Source organism: Ochotona princeps, chromosome 7, assembly GCF_030435755.1.
Source record: "Ochotona princeps isolate mOchPri1 chromosome 7, mOchPri1.hap1, whole genome shotgun sequence".
In the NCBI taxonomy this organism is placed as follows: domain Eukaryota; kingdom Metazoa; phylum Chordata; class Mammalia; order Lagomorpha; family Ochotonidae; genus Ochotona; species Ochotona princeps.
Genome location: NC_080838.1, coordinates 55,888,993 through 55,908,078, shown reverse-complemented (window position 1 = coordinate 55,908,078; position 19,086 = coordinate 55,888,993). Strand labels below are relative to the sequence as shown.

Here is a 19,086-nt window from a genome sequence, read left to right as displayed (position 1 = left end):
TGTAGATATCTCAGTTGAGAAAATATGTGTGATGTACACAGTTGAATGGAAAGATAAATATGTTCCACACATAGTGTTTATACTTTGGGTGTGTATTCACCCTAACTTATACTTTTCTGATCTTAATGATAAGTATAAGTTCTTGTTGGTGCTGGTTGATGCTCTGCTAAATATACCCAAATATAGCAATAGTGATCATTAAATTAAAATGTCCCTACAGCCACTTATAAATAGCCTCTGCCGCAAGTCTCCTAAATGCCCTTCTTACCTCCACAGTCAAGATTGGGATATAGAAGAAAGTATGTGCATGCAGCTGAACATGACAAAAATGTTATTTCTTGTTTATCTTTAAAAATATAGCATAGCCTCCTACTAGAGGAGTACCACCCCAATAATAGAATCATTGACTCCCTGATCACTTATTTTTAGTTAGGCACTATCCTAAGCATTTGACTTATATTAACTCATTTGATCCCCACAACAATGCTTCAGTTTTTTTTTCCTCTGCATTACTATGTATATGGAAATAAAGGCACTGGGAGAGATTGTATAACTTTTCCAAAGTATCACAAGTAACATAACTGAGAAACTAGATTGGATAGTCTGACTTTTGAGTCCAGCATCTTTACTACTTTCCACTTCCAGCCTTAACAAGCAAGGGTCTCTGACTATTCCAATTAGAGTATTATACTCATATCTAAGATAAATATATACACCTACTCCTGTATATGTTTAGATTTAATAGTAATGGATCCAAGTTTGGCTTTGATATTTACAGACTTGGGTTAGCTTTCATGTTACTGCAAGACATAAGGCAACCTGGAATTTAGTTTACCTACAAAGGCAGCAAGAAAGCCTAGAGGAATCTAATTAAAATGCAGCACATTTCCAAGGCACCGTATCTTGCTGTGTTGCCATAGAAACAGTAGGAATTTCTGGTCATTGACCTTTGAGGGAATCTGTGGATACATTTTCATAAGGTTCCTAAGAGAAATTAACCTACAACATTAGTTTATAGATTCAAGATCAACATTTGGAATCCCCTAGGCAATCCTAACTGGCTTTAGAACAAAATTCAATTTGCAAAACATATTAGAGACTTCAGCTAGAGCTTTTATAAAAAAGGTTTTACAATTTATTTATTTGAAGAAAAAGAGATGGACATCCATAGAGAGTTCTTCGCCACTGGTTCACACCAAGTGCCTGCAGTGGCTGGGGCTCCCCAGCAGAAGGCTGAAAGCCAGGAACTCAATCCAAGTTTTTCACATAGATTTCAGCAACCAACTCCCTGAGCCACCACTGATGCCTTGCAGAATGGGCAGCAACAGGAAATGAGGCAAGAACTGGAGCTGGGTATTACACCCAAGTATCCTAACCAGTAGGCTAAATAACTGCCCCAGAGCTTTTTGAAGGAATGTATTTAATTACTTCTGAAGACTTCTCTGAGGCAAAGCTTGTGTTGAACAAATTTGCTGAGATTTTTTTCTTGCTAATCTTTGTTGATAGGGTTGCCAACCATGAACCTTGTGTTAGATGAGGAAATAGTTTTAGTCTCCAGTGATGTGGGAAAGGCGAACAGGAAGCTAATTGGGTCTGCAGAGTCAGCAATAGACAGACAGCCAGTTGAGTATTCAGAATCAGGAGTCACAAGCTTCTCTGTCATGTGCCCTACTTGTCAATCAAATACATCTAGCTTCCCATGATGCATCTGTTGCATCTGGGACCTGAACACATAAGGGATTACAAGAAGTTGCAAGGTGCAAGAGCAACTCTTTCTGCTTGGATCTCATTTGGAGGAGCTGTGCCTGTCTTCATAGTGCTTGAAAATGGAGTGTCTCCACTCTCTTTCTCTATAACAGGTATCTTTTTAAGTTTCCCTTTCCTTCCTGTTTTATAGATGATAGTTTGTGCCACTCCTGTTGTATATTTCTCTATGTAGGATAGCCTTCACTTGTGCATGCAATGTTTTTTTCTCTCACTGCCAATCAACTCTTCTTATTTGCATGTGACACCAGTTTCAGCTTCATATTTCTGACACTGAGAGATAACAGCTCAGATTAAAAACAAAATTCGTTCCCATATCACCAACTTTTAGCACACCTCCCAATCCAAAAGCCCATCAAGGATTTCCTCTTTTGCACAAAAGACACTATTTCCCAATGGATTTGGGAGCTCTGTGTCAGGAACTGTGATCAAAGACCAGAGAGTAGAATCAAAGATAAACCTAGCACTTCAACATTGCAGGCAATGGCTTAACCAACAGTGCCATAACCCCCAACCCAGGTTGGCAGCATTTCTAAACTCAAACTCTTCTTGGTCACTACTGTCAATCTATTTCTGTTCTTTTATTTGATGTTTCACTAGCAATATATTCTGTTTTTTTTAAAATATAGTGTTTCACCTAACCACCATTTTCTAGCCTGCTTTGAAATACACTCCTCAATAATTAATCATTCCTTGCTTAAACATAAATGAGGTGAGAGGTTTACCACTTCTTTTTAGTTTAAGACCGACTACATATGCAGCTTAAAACTAGGTAGTAGCTTCTTTGTGATTTGAATAAAAAGGGAAGTTTCTATGGTGACCATGTTTATAGCCACTTATTCCCTCTTGGAAATGCCCAGTGTATATCAATTGCCTACTGAGTTCATGTAAACTTTTAGCATGCCAAAAATATTCTTTCTTGAAATTACACTTTCTTTTAGTGACTTTATAAGTGGCTCTGCCATTTTTATCCTGAATAATTAAAAAGATAACAGGAGAGAGGAAGAGAAAAAAACATCATTATTTTCTTAGAATTGTTATGAACCACATTCAATCTGTTTTTCCTTTATTGATGTAACATTAACATGAAAAACATGATTGAAGAAAAGCATGTCTCCCGTGAGGAGGCAAGAAAAAATGACTCTACTATTTTTATGCTGAATAATTCAAAAGATAAATTCAATATTTTTCAAATAATTTATAACCAGTTTCCATGGTCCAGTTTATTTTATCAGCACCACTGGGGAACGTCGGAGATTCCCTAAAGACCTTCCCTAAAGAAGTAACCTAGGATTCTGCACTTAGCAGAATCAAGGGGAATCCATGGGCATTTCTTAAGGTGGCTCTCAGATATCTCCTAGGAATATTCAAATGCATTTCCTGGAAAAGAAAATAAAAAAGATTTGGGATTATTTAAATAATATGGGGTTGAGGAAGGGATGCTTACCAGATTCTCCAAATGCCTTAGGAATATCTATGGGATATGCACACAAAATCATTTGCTACACTTCTTAATTCCATGGAAGCTGCTTTTTTCAGGACAATCTCTTAAGGGATCAATAGAATACACTTTGGGCACAGCTGCTTCAAGGATTCTTAAACGTATTGTTAATGTCCTTTCCTCTATGTTGAACTAAAAAATCACACCTACACCAAATGGATGCTAAGAACTTTATATTTAATGTCACTGTGGCAGTTCTCATTTCATGTTATTCAAAAGTATGATATTATTAAAATGAGATGAGATAAAAATATTTTTTCAATTAGATAACATTTTATTTGAATTTTCACCATTTATATAGAAACACAAGTTAATAAAACACATCACAAAATGGTAAAATTTCATAGTTAATATTTATAGGTGCATAGATTCATGCTCACATCTTTATATAATGTAAGTATTAACAAATTTCACAACACACCATTATTCATAGACAGAAAAATCATTGAAAGACACCTACAAATCTTATATGATAGCAAATCACTCACAACTTTTCAACAACAGCAAAAAAAAATAGTGAAGATTTAGAAATAAGTGGCAGTCACTTAGGTGTTTTTAATTTTTTTTTTAACATTTTAGATTTGAAGCCACAACATCCACAACACACAAGGATCCTGCAACCATATATTCACTTCAGTGAGAGGGAAGCACCGAAATGCTGGGTGGGGACAGGTATAGATAAGTCATCACCGTTGATGGAAGACTTCAAAACACACTGTGAAAACTCTGAGAAAATGTCATGACTGGGCACATTGGAACTGAGCACTTGCACAGGATGGACCATTTGTCAGCAGATCTCAAGAAACTGGGAGCAAATGTGTTTCTTAAGCTTCGGGTTCATAGTCTTGATACCCTTCCTAGTATTAGGAAAAGCAAAGGTTTGCAGATGGTGTTAGAAAAAGTGCTAAGTTACCAAGAATCCCTGAGCCTATGAGCCTAGATCATGAATTAACTAAATTTTGAAAAAGGAAAAATATATAATAAAAAAGAACATGGTCTTCCAATTTGAGTACAAATAAGATTCTATTGGTTGGTAGTAGAACTTTGGAAGCTATCATGTGACAAACATACCTAATTTGATTTTTATTATCAGCATTAAACACCTGGGTTCCACTTACAGATGTGCTGTGGTCTAACACTCTGGGGTAAATGAGCCAGCTTATCTGGTACTTCATTTCTTCAATAGTAAAATGCAAGCACCAATCCTAATGGTCTGTAAAGACATTTCCAGACTTGAAATGCTCTACTTCTTAAAAGTAGATGAAGACATTTAATAGCAAGAGACATTTTCTTTTGTTTCACTCTCTCAATTGGAAATTTCATCTCTATCCTTGGATTCAGTAATTACTTTGAATGCAAAGCCCTGTCTTTCATAAAAAACTGCATAATATTTTCAATAAAAATAGTAGTGACCTAAACTAAAGCAATCATTAGTCCTACAAGACAACAACTCCAGTGATGTCAGGATTCTGCTTGGAGGCAAAAAAGTAAGCATACCTCCAGTAACTCATTCATTTCCATTGCCATTTTTTTTTATTTTATTTTAAAAGCAAAGAAGGTCAGATATATTTCCCATCCGTTGATTCACTCCCTAAAAGCATGATAGCCATAAGGATGCCAGATTTAAGTCAGGAGCATATGTTTTAACCCAGGTTTCCCATTTGGATGGCAGACATCCACACACTTGAGCCATCTCTGCTGCCTCCCAAAGTGCACACAGCAGGAAACTGGAATGAGAAGCAGAACCAGACCCTGAGACCAGTCACTCCACGAGGGATGCAGGCCTCCCAAGCTGATTCAATTGCCTTCTCAATTGACCATTCTCCCAGCTTGTTTTTTGATTAAAGTAGTAATGCACATGCGTGTTTGTCCTAGGACTCTATCACTTGTCTTGGCTCGTCTCAACATTCCCTACGTTCTCTAGGCTTGGATCTTAACTACTTCTGGTTCTCTAACATATTCATACACATTTTCAGATTACTTGCATTTTCTTATGCTGTTCCCTTCGTCTAGAAATGGCTTCCCTTCATTTTGAACAACTTGAACCTCATTTGTAAAACTTTTACAAAAATATGAGAATGTTAGCTTTTTGGTACTGCTTGTTAGAAAGAACTGATTTGAACTCTTAAACTCTCACCTCAGAAGGCATTTCATAGGCTTCATTGTCAGGATCCACAGGCATATCTTCTAGAATTCCTTCCTGTGAGGCTCCTTCTTCACTCTAATATTTAAGATGGGAAATACCAAAACATATAATGAGGTGCTATTTTTCACTTTTCAAAAATTATCAAGATAGCTTTAAAACTCTTCTGTATAATATGTATATTAGGATACTGATGGGGGATGCTGAGAAAGATGGCACTGAATATTCCTGCTGGAATTTTGAAGTACATAGTACTCTGAGACAGTATGGAGGCATAAACCACTAATCCTAACTTTTATAAAGTTTTTGACAAAATTTTGCTATTTAGGAAATGGTCAGAAACTATAATCCACAATTGATTTTTCAGAAAATCAATTTTAGCCATAAAAATATGTTCTTTGGATGATAAAGAAGTGAATGAATTTAATTTAAACACTCAATAGATTCCTATGCAGGTAAACGTTACTATGACATTGGAATTGTGTAAAAAAATGAGTACCTATTTGTAGTATCATGTTTAGAAGACGTAAAGTGTTATGCATATTGTGAATACAATCTATGTAGGATTCATTTGCAAAGATAAAAAATTGGAAGAAACAATAGCAAAATATTAATTTTGTTGGATAGTTATGTAAACTATTTTTTCATTAGTTTCTAAATTGTAACCTATAAATAAAACTGTTTATAATAGTTATTACACATATGTTTAAGTATATTTTAAAACAATGGTTATGAAACAATGGATTATTTAAAATGGAAAGACTGAGATTATATGTATGGGAGTGCTTGGAAAATTTCATGAAGGGACTGGTGTTGTGGTTTTGCAAGTTAAGCCTCCATTTGTGGCACCAGCATCCTATATGGATGCTGGTGTAAGTCTTGGATGCTCCACTTCTGATTCTGCTCTGTGCTGGTATATCTGGCAATGCAGTGCAGGACAGTCTGCATTCCTACACCCCTGCACCCATGTGGGGAACCAAGAGGAAGCTCCTAGCTCCTGACTTAAGAACAGCTCAGTTCTATATTTACACAGGCATAATTCTGGCCATTGCAGCCATTTCAGGAGTGAACCAGTGGATGGAGGATCTCTGTCTCTGTTTCTCACTCTCTGTAACTATGCCTTTCAAATAAAAAACTTTTTGAAAAGGCTTATGGAAAATTCAATTAAATATAATTTTATTTTGGTGCAAATACTTTTTTGGAATTCATTTAAGTTTATTCATTAAATGCATTTTCATGAACTTTTTGAAGAGTTTTCATATGTGAAGGAAGTGAACTTAAGACACAAACAGTTAATTTTTCCAGGTATCTCTTTACAGAAACAGAACACCATAAAATTCAGCCAAAAAGTTCATACCTTTATTAATATTCTTCATTAAACACAAATTTTCTCTTTGCATCTATTGTAAAAAAATTAATCATAAATGGTAAAATTTCATTGAAAACTGGAAGGACAGAGAAATAATATGAGCCTAAATACACTTACTAAATAAACAGTCCCCAAATAAAAGTGGCTCATATTTTTAACAATGTGTCTGAAGGAAACAACAATTCTACATGTCTTCATAATGGAAGTGACCAGAAGGTTCACAGAGGTTAAAGAAAGGGAAGACCGAAGATACAGCCACTGGCAGCTAGGCAGTAATGCTTGTGGATCACCCTCCCCTGGCCTGCCTCTTCTTTAATATAGCAATAACTCTGGGTTATTTATAAAATTAACACAGAATAAACTACCACAAACTACTTCACTTCTCAGTGTTCCATAAAGACATGATTTTCACAGTATTTCACCTGTGGGTACACGTCATGAATTGGAGATTCTGCTGAACAGTGTATCAGGCACATGGGGTATAGCGTCTCAAGACTTGGGTTCAAGTGCTAGCTTCCCTACATTGCAGATTTTTTGTGATGTTCGACAAGTGTGTCTCATGCTTTGACTAAGCATCAGTTAACCTAATGGTAAAATGGGGCAGGCAGCAAAACCTTCTATGTAACTCGGAGAAGCATATCACATTAACCCTCTTTAATGTTTAGATAATTACTTGCTATGTCAAGTACACTAGAACTTCTTATTCTTCAGGACCCTTTACTCAATGCCTGAAACCACCAACAGTACCAAACCCTATATATATGCTTTTGATTGTACATAGGTATCTATTAATATATGACTTTGGCATAATATAAGATTGACAACAATAGTTAACACAACAATTAAACTATTATTTATGGTGATAAAAGTTATGTAAAATAAAGCTTTTTTATTTTTGAAATGTTTCATATAATGTTTGAATTATTGCTGACTTCACATATTTCAAATCATAGAAGACAAAATTGAGGATCAAGAAAAACTATTAGATAAGGAAAATAAAGCAAAGTTATTTTTGTGTTAGGTGAGGATTTACAGAACTCCCATGAGGCAGAGTATCTCTAGTCACACCTTTCCCAAAAAACTCAGAGATATTTAATAATTTGTCCATCACACTGGTAGAAGACACTTCAGGCTCAAGCACTTTCCTAAACTACTTAACCAACAGCTTTGAACTCTAAAATGTTTCCTTCAATGGCATGATCTATAGACTTCAGTAAGTAAGAAATAATCTATCCTATGCAATCCCTGGCCATACCTAACCCTTTATGATATAGCCAAAGTCTACAGCATATGGAAAAGTTACCTGATTTAATGCATAAAACCCATTAAGAAGTAATCAGATCTCATTTCTTAAGTTTATCCTTAAACAATACATGTTCTGTGCAACCTCTAAATCTTTTACACTATAAGAGAATACTCAGGAAAAATGAAATCTAAAACTGGTAGTAAAATACAGATGAGAACTGTCTGTTTATTGAAACACTGGGGAGAGTCACAGGTTGTGTGTAGGACCCCCCTGAGAGAAAACAAAAGAGAACAAGTGATGCCAAGGGAAGCTGGCATGAGGGCAATGTAAGATACTCAGTGCTAAATCCTACAGGAAAAGTTACTCACATCCCCTAGGCACAAGAACATCTAGTATTAAGTTATGTTTCTTCCTTGTTTCATCCAGTCTTGTGCTGCCCTCACCATCCCATGCTTGGCCTTGTTGTTGCTAAACTGTGGCTGGAGTTTGCCACACAGTGTTCAACAAAGATGGCCGGAGGAGGGCAAAGGTACTTCACAGATGAGAGACGGAGTGTTTCATGGGAGAAAGACAATCATAGCCGTCTGACCAGGGATCAGGCAATCTTGGAAATCAAACAGGTATCTTGCCTTTCCTGGAGAAATTGTCTTCTGGTAACTAAGAAGATGAGGCGCAAACTTTTTTTTTATTTGCATCGACCCAATCTGCTTAAGGCAGTAAAGACAGCATTTGAGTACCACTTTGCTACAATGATGCTGGGTAATGATCACTGAATGTTGCTGCTGTAATGGGAAGAAGCCATCATTTATGTGCCTCTTAAGGAAATAATACACATCACCATGTCAAATAACATGTTCATATCAGTCAATGCAATCAGGCAATTTTAGACTACAGGAAACGGCAAGGGGAAAATTACAGAGGTCACATGACCACTTCTACAAGTAAATTACAAGGAAAATGGAAGTTATGGAGAGTCTGCAGATTAAAGCAGATTTGACAGAGCATTAGCAAGTCACATCTTAAAAATATGGTTGCATTCTTATGGATCCTGATTTAAGTAAACAGAAAAATAAAAGACAATTGAAGAAAATCTGACACTGACTGGATATTTAATCAAAGAGTTGTGTTTTTAAGTGTTCAAAATGTTATGGTTTGTTTTAAAAAGGATCCTTTTCGAAATTGAATGATCAGACGTTGACCTAAAATCCCCATGTATTTGCTTTAACCCAATTTGAGCGGAGCAGGGGTGGGGAGGAAGAAGTCTAATTTTTCATGAAAAGTTTTTGAAAGTGTACATGCTCAGATTAATAGTTATTTTAATACATTTTCTGAATATGAGTCTGCTTGTCTAAATTTGTTGACTTAATAATATTAATAGATTTCAAAGCATGGTCAAATATTTGGTAGCTGTTCAGAATATAACAATATGTATTATATGATCAATAGATACAGTTTCACCTCTATCTGTGCATATCTATTGTTTCATTAAACTGCCAACCTAGCTTTCAAAAAGGAAGAGATTGTCCAGGGGAAATTAGGTTTATGTTGGAATAGTGAAACATCTCAATGGGAATATACATACCATGGTAAACCACCAGTGTACTAAAAGAGGTTGAGGCAGAGGGAAGTTTTTGCAAGGAGAAATGAGAATAATTTTCATTACTATTATAAACAGGCAACACTCTTTCTTCAATCAAAGCACTGAACTGCATAACAAGTGGTTCAATGCTTGCCATATTAATGGAATTCATGTAATTAGCTGGCTCATCTAACAAGATGCCATAGCAGAGAGGCCACCACTAGGCATTTTTCCCCCCATATTACTTGGATATAGACCTACTTTCAAATTATACACAATGGGAAAACTGAGGACAAACTAATTTCATTTTCCATTTCTAGATATCGATTCTCCTTTTCAACTAATGAAAAAATATTATCCTAATGTTTACATTTGATGATTACTTTAGGCTTGCACGGATTGGACTCCTGAGGATCAGCTCCTTGCTTGGTGACAGAATAATACATCATTAAACGGAAAGTAGGTTGAGCTGGAAAAGGTCAGCTTTGAGTTGGACTCAAAATCACCCATCATTTGTCTTTGTAAGTGCAATGATATTTGAAGGCATATCTTAAAACCAGCAACTGACTGAGCGATCACTGGGGAATGTAGGCTTTGATAAAGACAATGGGGTATGCTCTGAGTGAACAAGGTCCAGGGATTCAGCTGAAAAAATAATGGGAAGCTAGTCTTAGTATTCATTGGAAAAAAAAAAACACTTCCAGAAAAACAAATTTCTCATAATTGAAAAAGTGGATAGGAATGATAGAGCTATTAAGCAGGGAATAAAGGCAACACCTTCAAGATTAGTGGATCTGGAATTAAAAAGAATCTTGAAGTGCAGGATCAGGATGCATTTCCTTTATTGAAGTGATTCAAAGGCTGTTAGAATACCTGTGCAGGGATTATATATATAGTTGAGTGCATACAATAACTTCGGTCTCTAAACTAATGGGAACAGGTACCAAATGAAGTTGGTGAGGACTTTAGGTCTGAAATGAAAATGGTTTAGGCAATTCTCAGCCATCAGATTGTGCAATCTTTGCTCAGGGTCCATCCATGGCAGCGGGCACTGAAGACACAGTGCCCTGTAGACAACAGTGGTAAACTTTGAAGGGGGCTGTAATGACTCCACCATAATTCTTTCACTGGTAAACTTTCTCAAACACATTGCTGTTGTCACTTTTCTTGCTAACATGTAACTTATTTTGGAAATCGCAACCAAGCCTCGGCAGAGTGGAGTATTAAAAAAAATATTTTATTGGATTATTGAGAAAACAATGAACATTCTTGGAATGTCATTGAAAAGAAATATTGTTAAAATGCTCACTTAGGCTCATTTTTTTCCCATCTCACTCTACAATGGAGCAACTAACAGTAATAGCTGATGCTTATTAGTGCTTGTTCTGTATTTGGTACCATTCTAAGTTTTTTTTAAGATTTATGTATTTTTATTGGAAAGTCAGATTTACAGAGAGAAGGAGAGAGAGAGAAAGATCTTCCATCCACTGATTCACTTCCTAAGTTGCCACAACAGCTAGGGCTGAGCTCATCTGAAGCCAGGAGCCAGGAGCTTCTTCCAGGTCTCCTATGCTGGCATGGGGTCCTAAGTCTTTGAGTCATCCTCTACTTCTTTCTCAGGCCACAACAAGGTAGCTGGAAGGGACGTGGAGCAACCAGGACACAAACCAGCAACTACATGGGATCCCAGGTCATGCAAGGTAAGGACTTCAAACACTAGCCTTCTACACCAGGCCCTATTCCAAGTGTTTTATAATTATTTAATCTCAGAAAACAACCCTATAAGAAAACTGTCACCATAATCTACATTAATGAGTAGAGACTGGCAGTCAAGCTCTGAGTCCTCCACCGTCACTGTTCATAGTATTGCTTGTCAAGCAGCTTGAGAGAAAAAATAAGTATCTTCTTATTTACTGAGACTTTAAGTTGGGCTATTTAAAAATAATAAAATTAAGTGTTCAAAAATTAATATCGAAGTGGGATGCAAAATATTCTGTGATTAAATATCAGTTTTGCCCTAAATTTCTCTATAATTACTTAGAGATAATTACTATTTTTATCAGAAAAAAACAGGATACTACAGAAATTATTAATACATATGTGCCTGCTACTTGTGCAAGGGCAAAAACCACTACACTGATCAACTTGTTAGAGGGAAAGAGTGCTTTTTATAATTTAAAAGCATAGCATCTTTTGGGTGGCTGGAATTTTTTTCCTTAAAATGGTTTTAATAGAATGAAGATAATAAAATCACCAGAATACATCATTCATCTCTCTAGCATCGCCATATGGCACAGTCACTGCAGTTATTTGGAATGGTTTGAAATATTCTCATTTGATTGATTTCCTCACCTGGATCTCAACCTGGTCTGACTTGGCATTCCACTGGAAGAGATAACCCCTCCCACGCTCTTGCAACACATTCATTTTGATGATCACAGTAAAACATAATGATCCATTAAGCCCAGAGGCAAAAGCAAAACTTGGTCATGGTGTTCATCTATTAACAGCTCTGCCTTATTCCACAAGGAATAAAAGATTATTTCCTCATCACAATAAATTGATAGCGTTTGTTTTGTTTAATGCTCACTGTTTCTTTAATTAGATACCAAATGTTTGTGTTATTTTAATTACTTTTAAAGCTTCCAATATAGCAGGATTACATTATTTAACTCTCAATAAATCAACACACAGTTATGTATGTAGCTGTTTTAAAGATTCTCCCTTCTTTAATTTGGTTCATTTGCACATCCCTTTGTTGTTGTTGAGTAAGAACTCCTGATTTCTGTGTCAGACAGAGGAAAAGCAAACAGTGTATAGAATGTTCTATTTCCAGCTGCCTCTGTAACTGCAATGGTGGACGAGGTCAGGTGCATGCATTGGTGTGTTTTGGAACAACATATTTTAAGGGAGATTCCTAACTGTACCACTGGGAAGACATAACGCCTAGTATCACAGACCTCTCCTAACAACTGTATATACTGTGTGCTGTTTGAAAGCTCAGGAAAATGTATACTTTCAAGAGCATGGTACCTGGTGGCATACTAACATACCAGCAGATAACACCCATGTAGATGTCTCAACCAGATAAGGACAACAAAAATGTTTTTTGAGAGATTTAGTGAATTAAATGATGATATACATGAGATGGTCTGTAAAAGCAAACGCTCACCAAATATTTACTGAGCATTCAGTATGCACTAGCACTAATCACTTTAGTTTTGTTAGTGTAATGTTCCAGTAGCTGGAATATCATATTTTTTTTTTCCTAATGGATTCCCTGAACTTTAAATCTCCCTGGAAAAAAGTGGTACCTACACTTTCAGAGGAATCCAGAGTTTAGGTCACCTGACTCTTTCATATTGGGCAGTAAACATGTCCTCTTGCTCCAGAAAGAGACCCTACCCCTCACTGTGACCAAAGACACACCTGCCTCTTGCTTCCAGGGCTGAGGAAGCATTTATCTACCCATCATTTACAACATCATTTAAAAGCAATGAAAAAGCATCAAATTAAAAATTAGCCTACTATAGATTTCTTAGATTTTGAGTCCCAACTATGGTTGCCTTGACAAGGTCAGATAAAATGATTTCATAGGCCTTATAGTCCCAACCCTGTGAGGAATAACTACTTCCATCTTCCAAGGCGGTTCGCTACACAAAAATACTTCAAAAAGATAGTCACAAACGTAAGGCAGCTAGTAAGTTACTTGTAAAATGTGCAGAGATGTGAGACCATAGATCTCCAACAGTGTCGAAACGGGAGCAGATGTCACAGATTCAATGGGTAAAAATGATTCAGTTTTGAGCTTGATTGACTAGAAAAAATGGTGACTATTATTAATAATAGAGAAAAAAGAACAAAGCAGAATTTTAAGGACACAAAAGTATTTTTTAGATATGTTGAGTTTGAAATGGTTCCATAAATACACATTGACAATATGAGACAGAAGTTGAAAGAGTTCAGGAATGCAGATGTATTTTAGGCGATTACTGCAAAGAGGTAATTGAAGTAGTCATCAGATTAAGGAGAGGAAAAAGAAGCAAGTGAACTCAAACAGTGTAGCATCACATGAGGAACTTTCTCAGGAAGATAGAAAATAGTGAGGAAAAAATCAAAGGACGAATCAGAGATGGAGGATGAAAAGAAGCAGAAAAGTTTCAGAAGTTAAATAAAAACAGTCCTTTTGCTGAGCAACTGGAACTACCACTTGTCAGTATCAAACACTGAAACAGCATATATAAACCTTCACTACTCTGTATTTTATGGACAGAGATAAATACATGTTTAATAAATGCTGGTGGGTTTTTTTTTTTTTTTTAGTTTTTTGAGTAGTCCAGAAAAACATGTTAGAAGTTAGACCTCAGGAAACAAAGAAATAAGAAAGATCATTGGTAGACAATATTATGAAGTTATGAACAGAATAAACTGGTATTCAGACCATTAAATTTCAGAGTAATAGGATTTTGGACTTGGGGAGAGATTTCACTGTTGCTGTTTACATGATTTCCTTTATTTCCTGTTTTACATAGAACTGTCAATGATTTGGTTGAATGGTTTTTCATGACATAAGGCTGAGGAAGGTTGTCGGTGGAGTAAACTCTCAAAGGAGAAGGGGATGGCTGTTGTGAAGATCACAGGTGAAGTAGGACACGTTAACATGCAGCACGTTTATAAATGGACTAGAGAGAGCCAGAAAGAGCAGCGACAAGTGGTCTCTGTTTCCTCAGTAATGCAGATACTGAAGTTAAAAAGATGAAGAAAGGGAGGAAGGGGACTTGCATCTACTGAATGATCTTGCATTGCACTGAGGATGAAACCTGAATGGCAAAGGTTACACTTTGACCCAAGTTCACTAAGATGATTAGCAAATAATTCAAACCGTATCAGTCTATGTCAACTTGTGAAATTTTTTGTTTTTATTTTGTAGCAAGGTGGAATAGTTTTGTAACAGAGTCACAGAAAAATAAGACAAAATGGCAATGAGAATGAAATAAAACAACTATTGAGAAAGAATGATTGGCAAGTGGAATCTGAGTGTCATTATTTTGAGTTAAAGCAACCACCCTCATATCATCATTTTCTTAGGTGAGAATCTAGTGTCAGTTGTGAATTTGATTCATGGAGTGTGTTCACTGTGACTTGTTTTACAGTATTAATGTAATAGTATTCAATATGGTAGATTACAAAGAAATATCTACCACTTCCATGGATGGACCAGAAAGCCAAATTTTTTCTACTCCCTTACTTGATGGCTAGTAAGGAATTCAAGTGGCCTTATTGTGTCATTTTAACTAAAAGCCAAATCCAAAATATATAAATAATGACCTAATTGCATGCAAAACAACCTTCTACCAAATTCCTAAATCATACAATTGTATTTTTAAAAATGATTACAACTATTTGGAAATAGGAGAATGTCAGTATGACATTTAAATGATACAAGAAGGATATTGTACACAATGTACTTTGAAAATGAGGTAAAAAAGTCTTAAATTTGATCTTTGAAGTAAAGGGTGATTAATACAAATTTATTTTTAGTTTTTTTGAACAAGAATTTTGTTTTGCACTCACCTTCTATATTTTATTATATTTGGCTTGCCATCTTTTCAAAATTCCTTCCTACTTCTGCTTAATTTTTAATGTCTGAATGTTAAGACTACAGGATTATTCAATGTTAGTCAATCCTATCTCTTTTACAACTAGTATTTCTCTTTTTCAAGTTTTGGCTTTCCTATGTTATTTCTCACATCCCAAACTTCAATTTGGTGTGGGGTACCCAGCCATATCATTTCTATGGAAACCACAACTTAGGCAACACAGGTATCATGTTCCTATAAGGGCCACTAGAGCAGAAGGGCCAGCACACACAATTTACTTTACTAGCAGACTCAGCAAGTTTAGCCCAGGAGAAAAATGTCTGCCTCTATTGCATTATCTCTGGCAGATGAAACAGCTGAAAGTCACTGAACATTGCAAGCCAAACTACAGCCAGTTGTATAACTATACCAATATTTTCATGTGTTTATTCTGCCCAGTATATATGCAGATTGGAACTTCTCTATGATCAGCTGTCATTTCAGTAGTTACCTCTTGCCCAGTTTTCACAATACAATCATTTTAATTTTTTCTCTCACCATCATCATCACCATTTCCATTTTCAGCATAATTATGAACTTTATTAAAGTATCTGTGTGAATAGCTAGACGTGATTTTCCACATCATTCTCTTTCATAAGGATCATGGGACTGGGAACCAGATCTCACAGTGTTCCTTGGAGCAATGGGAAATCATGGGGAAGAACTCAACAGATGATTCCATCACAAGGTAATATAAACACATCACATCAAAAAGGCAGTAGGACATAATGGAGTCTTTCTTTAGAGAGGATAGGGTGGAAATTATCACTATGTACCCAAGTCTGTATTATGAAATACATGAAATTCAATCACCTTATATAAATAATCAAAAAACACAAAAACATTAGCTTTAAGTAACTATGATGCACCATTGATGTCATTTTGAGTTGACAGAGTATCTCTAATGTCTGTATTCCTCATCCACATATCTGAAAAATGGGGACTTCTAACACGCACATTCCCACCAGTTACACACAGATACCCTAAAATAGGGCTCATTGAGCATGCAAATGGAAAAGCTTACACCGTAAGTTTCAATTTCTTGTGACCCAGCATATATATTGCCAGAGTTAATAAACTAGTGAAACTGATCGATATTTTAAAAATTCTATTTATTTATTGGAGAACCAGAGGGATGGGGAGACAGGAAGAGAGAGAGACAACCAGAGCCAGGTCTCAAACTCAGGCACTACATATCATATGGGATGTGCGTATCCTAACCAGAAGGTTACAGTCAGGTCAAATGAATTGCCATGATATGGATTAGTTTTAACTACATTCAGGATGGAAATAATTCCCGTAAATGTACACATCATCTGTGGCTCTAAATCTCTCTGTGACTGCTCAGTTTCACGATGAGCACTTCAGCCTTGACTGTTAAGCACAATGCCTTCCCTGACCCTCTCTAAATGTCACAACTATTTCTGGCTGGCAAAATGACTGCCTTGGTTAGTGTGAACACGTTGACGCAGAGCACAAGGCACCTGTGAGAAAAAGGCTGCCAAAAGCAGGGAAGTGACTTGGGGAAAGAAAAAGAACAGGATCTTGAAACTACGACAGATATGCATGCGTTATTCATAATCTAATTGTCTACCAAAAGAGCAATATATTGTGGAGTTTAGACAACAGAGTGTTGCCTATGGCAACACTTAGGACTGTGACCACTTAATAATGGCATTGATCTTGCCTGCTCTGGTGAAGAACAATTTAGAATTGAGAGCTCAGTCTCTAAGAAGGGTTTATGCACTCTATCTTGAGACACATCAAGGAGATAGAGTACCATTTTTAGAAAGCACTGCCATTAATTCAAGCCACAGAGAAAGCTGACGGAACATTTTTAAGCCTTAGGAAGATCATGAGGGCAAGCTGGCTTTTAACAAAAACAAAGTCTGTTTCTGCAGTTTCTCACTAAATTTATGAAGTCCTGAGACTCACTTGATAGCCAAGGCTTTTCTAGGTTTTATTGCGATGGTGTGGCGGAGGGGAGGGAGGTGAGTGTTGTATATTACTTGGATGATCTAATGTGAAATTCACCAAAAAATGGCATTTTACTAATGGTTGGTTTTAAGGTTCAAAACAAATTTTCTTTAGTGCTTTACATTGCAAGACCACGAGTTAATTACCATTTTCCACACGACAATGACACTACCTATTATTTCTTTGCCAATAGAGTGTTTACATTCATTATCACATCTTACTATTCTATTCTATACTTCCCCATTCACTTCTCTCTAAGCATTTCTTTATTTTCATTCTATCCAACCCTCTTGTTCTATTTTAAGAACTGGTACTGAGGTCCTCCTGCTGAAATTCAGTAGTGTTTTGAGTTCTACAGGCTCATGCAACATGAGTCTGACTTTGTCAAACACCAACATCAAAGTGAAAGGCAAGACTTTAACAATAAAACATATGAACGAAGATGAGAGGTCAATTTTTGTAGGGTGCTTTGTGGCCCCAAACTCTTCCTGCTGTAATTATCTGAAGCCCTCAGTTAGATAATTATTGAGGGAATCTTGAAATTGTCCCTTGTCTCTACAGAGATCACCACATTAATTAGGAGAGTCTCACCAGGGACAGCTTCTGTTCAGCATCTTTTAGTATTTTTAGCCCAGATTTTCAAAAGTGGAAAAAAAGGCATTAAGACAATAATTGCTTCTTGGCCACATTTCTGACACATAGATGCTCTTAACACACACACACACACCTTTGAATGTGTCTTCACAATAGTGTTTCTGTATCTATTTTTTAAAGGCAGTTATGAAATTTGCGCTTCATTCATGAATTGTTATGTGTTTCCCTGGCCTGGTTTCACTTGAGCTATTAAAGAAATACAAAGCCAGTGCTTTCTGGTTTGGAGATGGCAAGATTATATTTACCCTGCAGCCCTGCTCTAAGGTAGGATGAGACAGGAAGCAAGCTGACCATCAATCAGCTACAAAGTGGCACATACCCAACTATCAGGGGTCTTCCTGTGCTAATGCAGTGATAGGCAAACCCTGCTTCCTCCTGGCAACAGAAATACCAGCTAAAGCCCATATTTCTAAGGACTTTGGAGGATGCCTGATTATTCTGTATTGCATCAAAATGTAAGCATGAGCAAAATCAAGAAAACTACTAGGAACTGTTTCAATTTCCTCAGAAGTGTTCCTTTTACTATTTTTCAGAGGTCAGCTCATATGTCCACCAGAAGAGAAGGGATGTGAGAGTAATACTCTTAAGTGTTCTTCCTTACCCTGTTATTAAGTCTCAGAACTTGTAGATACCTGCTAAGTACTGAGCAAATATTCAAGTTCTGACTGCCTGTTCTGTATGAGTTCTTCCTTTCTGATCTCCCAACAGGGTTCATCTGTCTTTTCTATGTAATCCTTTAAGTGTACTCCTCAGGGAAACATTAACATCAACATGGATTGTGAGACCCTAAGAGCAGGGACCACATAATCTTCATTGTTAAATGCCAAGTGAAAAAAAATCAGGTAGAGTAGAAAGAGAATAAGTATGTAATAGTGAAAAGCTTTTTCAAAACAAAAACTTATTTTGTTTCTATATAGATATCACTCAGTGATCTATAGCTGAAATTCGGATTCAGCTTCAAAAAGATAACATTGTCCCAAGATGTTATTACCACTTTCTGAACAGTAAAAAAAAACACATATAGCTTGTTACTAAATTTGCATACCTTATTTCACGTTTTATTTTAAAATCATCTCCTTTTATCCACTAAAAGCTATAGAAAATTAGGAAATACATGCATGATTATCATTGCAGATACTGATTCTAAATGCAACATCTTACACCTTATCCCTTCAGCCCTGAGTTAGAATTTTCCAGATGAATCAATGGGAAGC

General features: G+C 36.3%; 1 protein-coding gene across 5 annotated transcripts in view; it reads right to left on the bottom strand.

Annotated features, from left to right (window-relative positions):
* Positions 1 to 3,599: 3,599 nt before the first annotated feature.
* Positions 3,600 to 19,086, bottom strand: part of SNCA (synuclein alpha) — a 96,643-nt gene continuing 81,156 nt past the window's right edge. For all 5 annotated transcript variants that reach the window (XM_058667045.1, XM_012928515.2, XM_058667047.1 and 2 more), the window contains exons 5-6: positions 5,403 to 5,486; positions 3,600 to 4,122 (exon numbers count right to left, since the gene is read on the bottom strand). In XM_058667045.1, the coding sequence (XP_058523028.1) occupies positions 4,090 to 4,122; positions 5,403 to 5,486 (117 nt within the window). In that variant the 3' untranslated portion in view covers positions 3,600 to 4,089. The remainder of the gene's footprint in view (positions 4,123 to 5,402; positions 5,487 to 19,086) is intronic.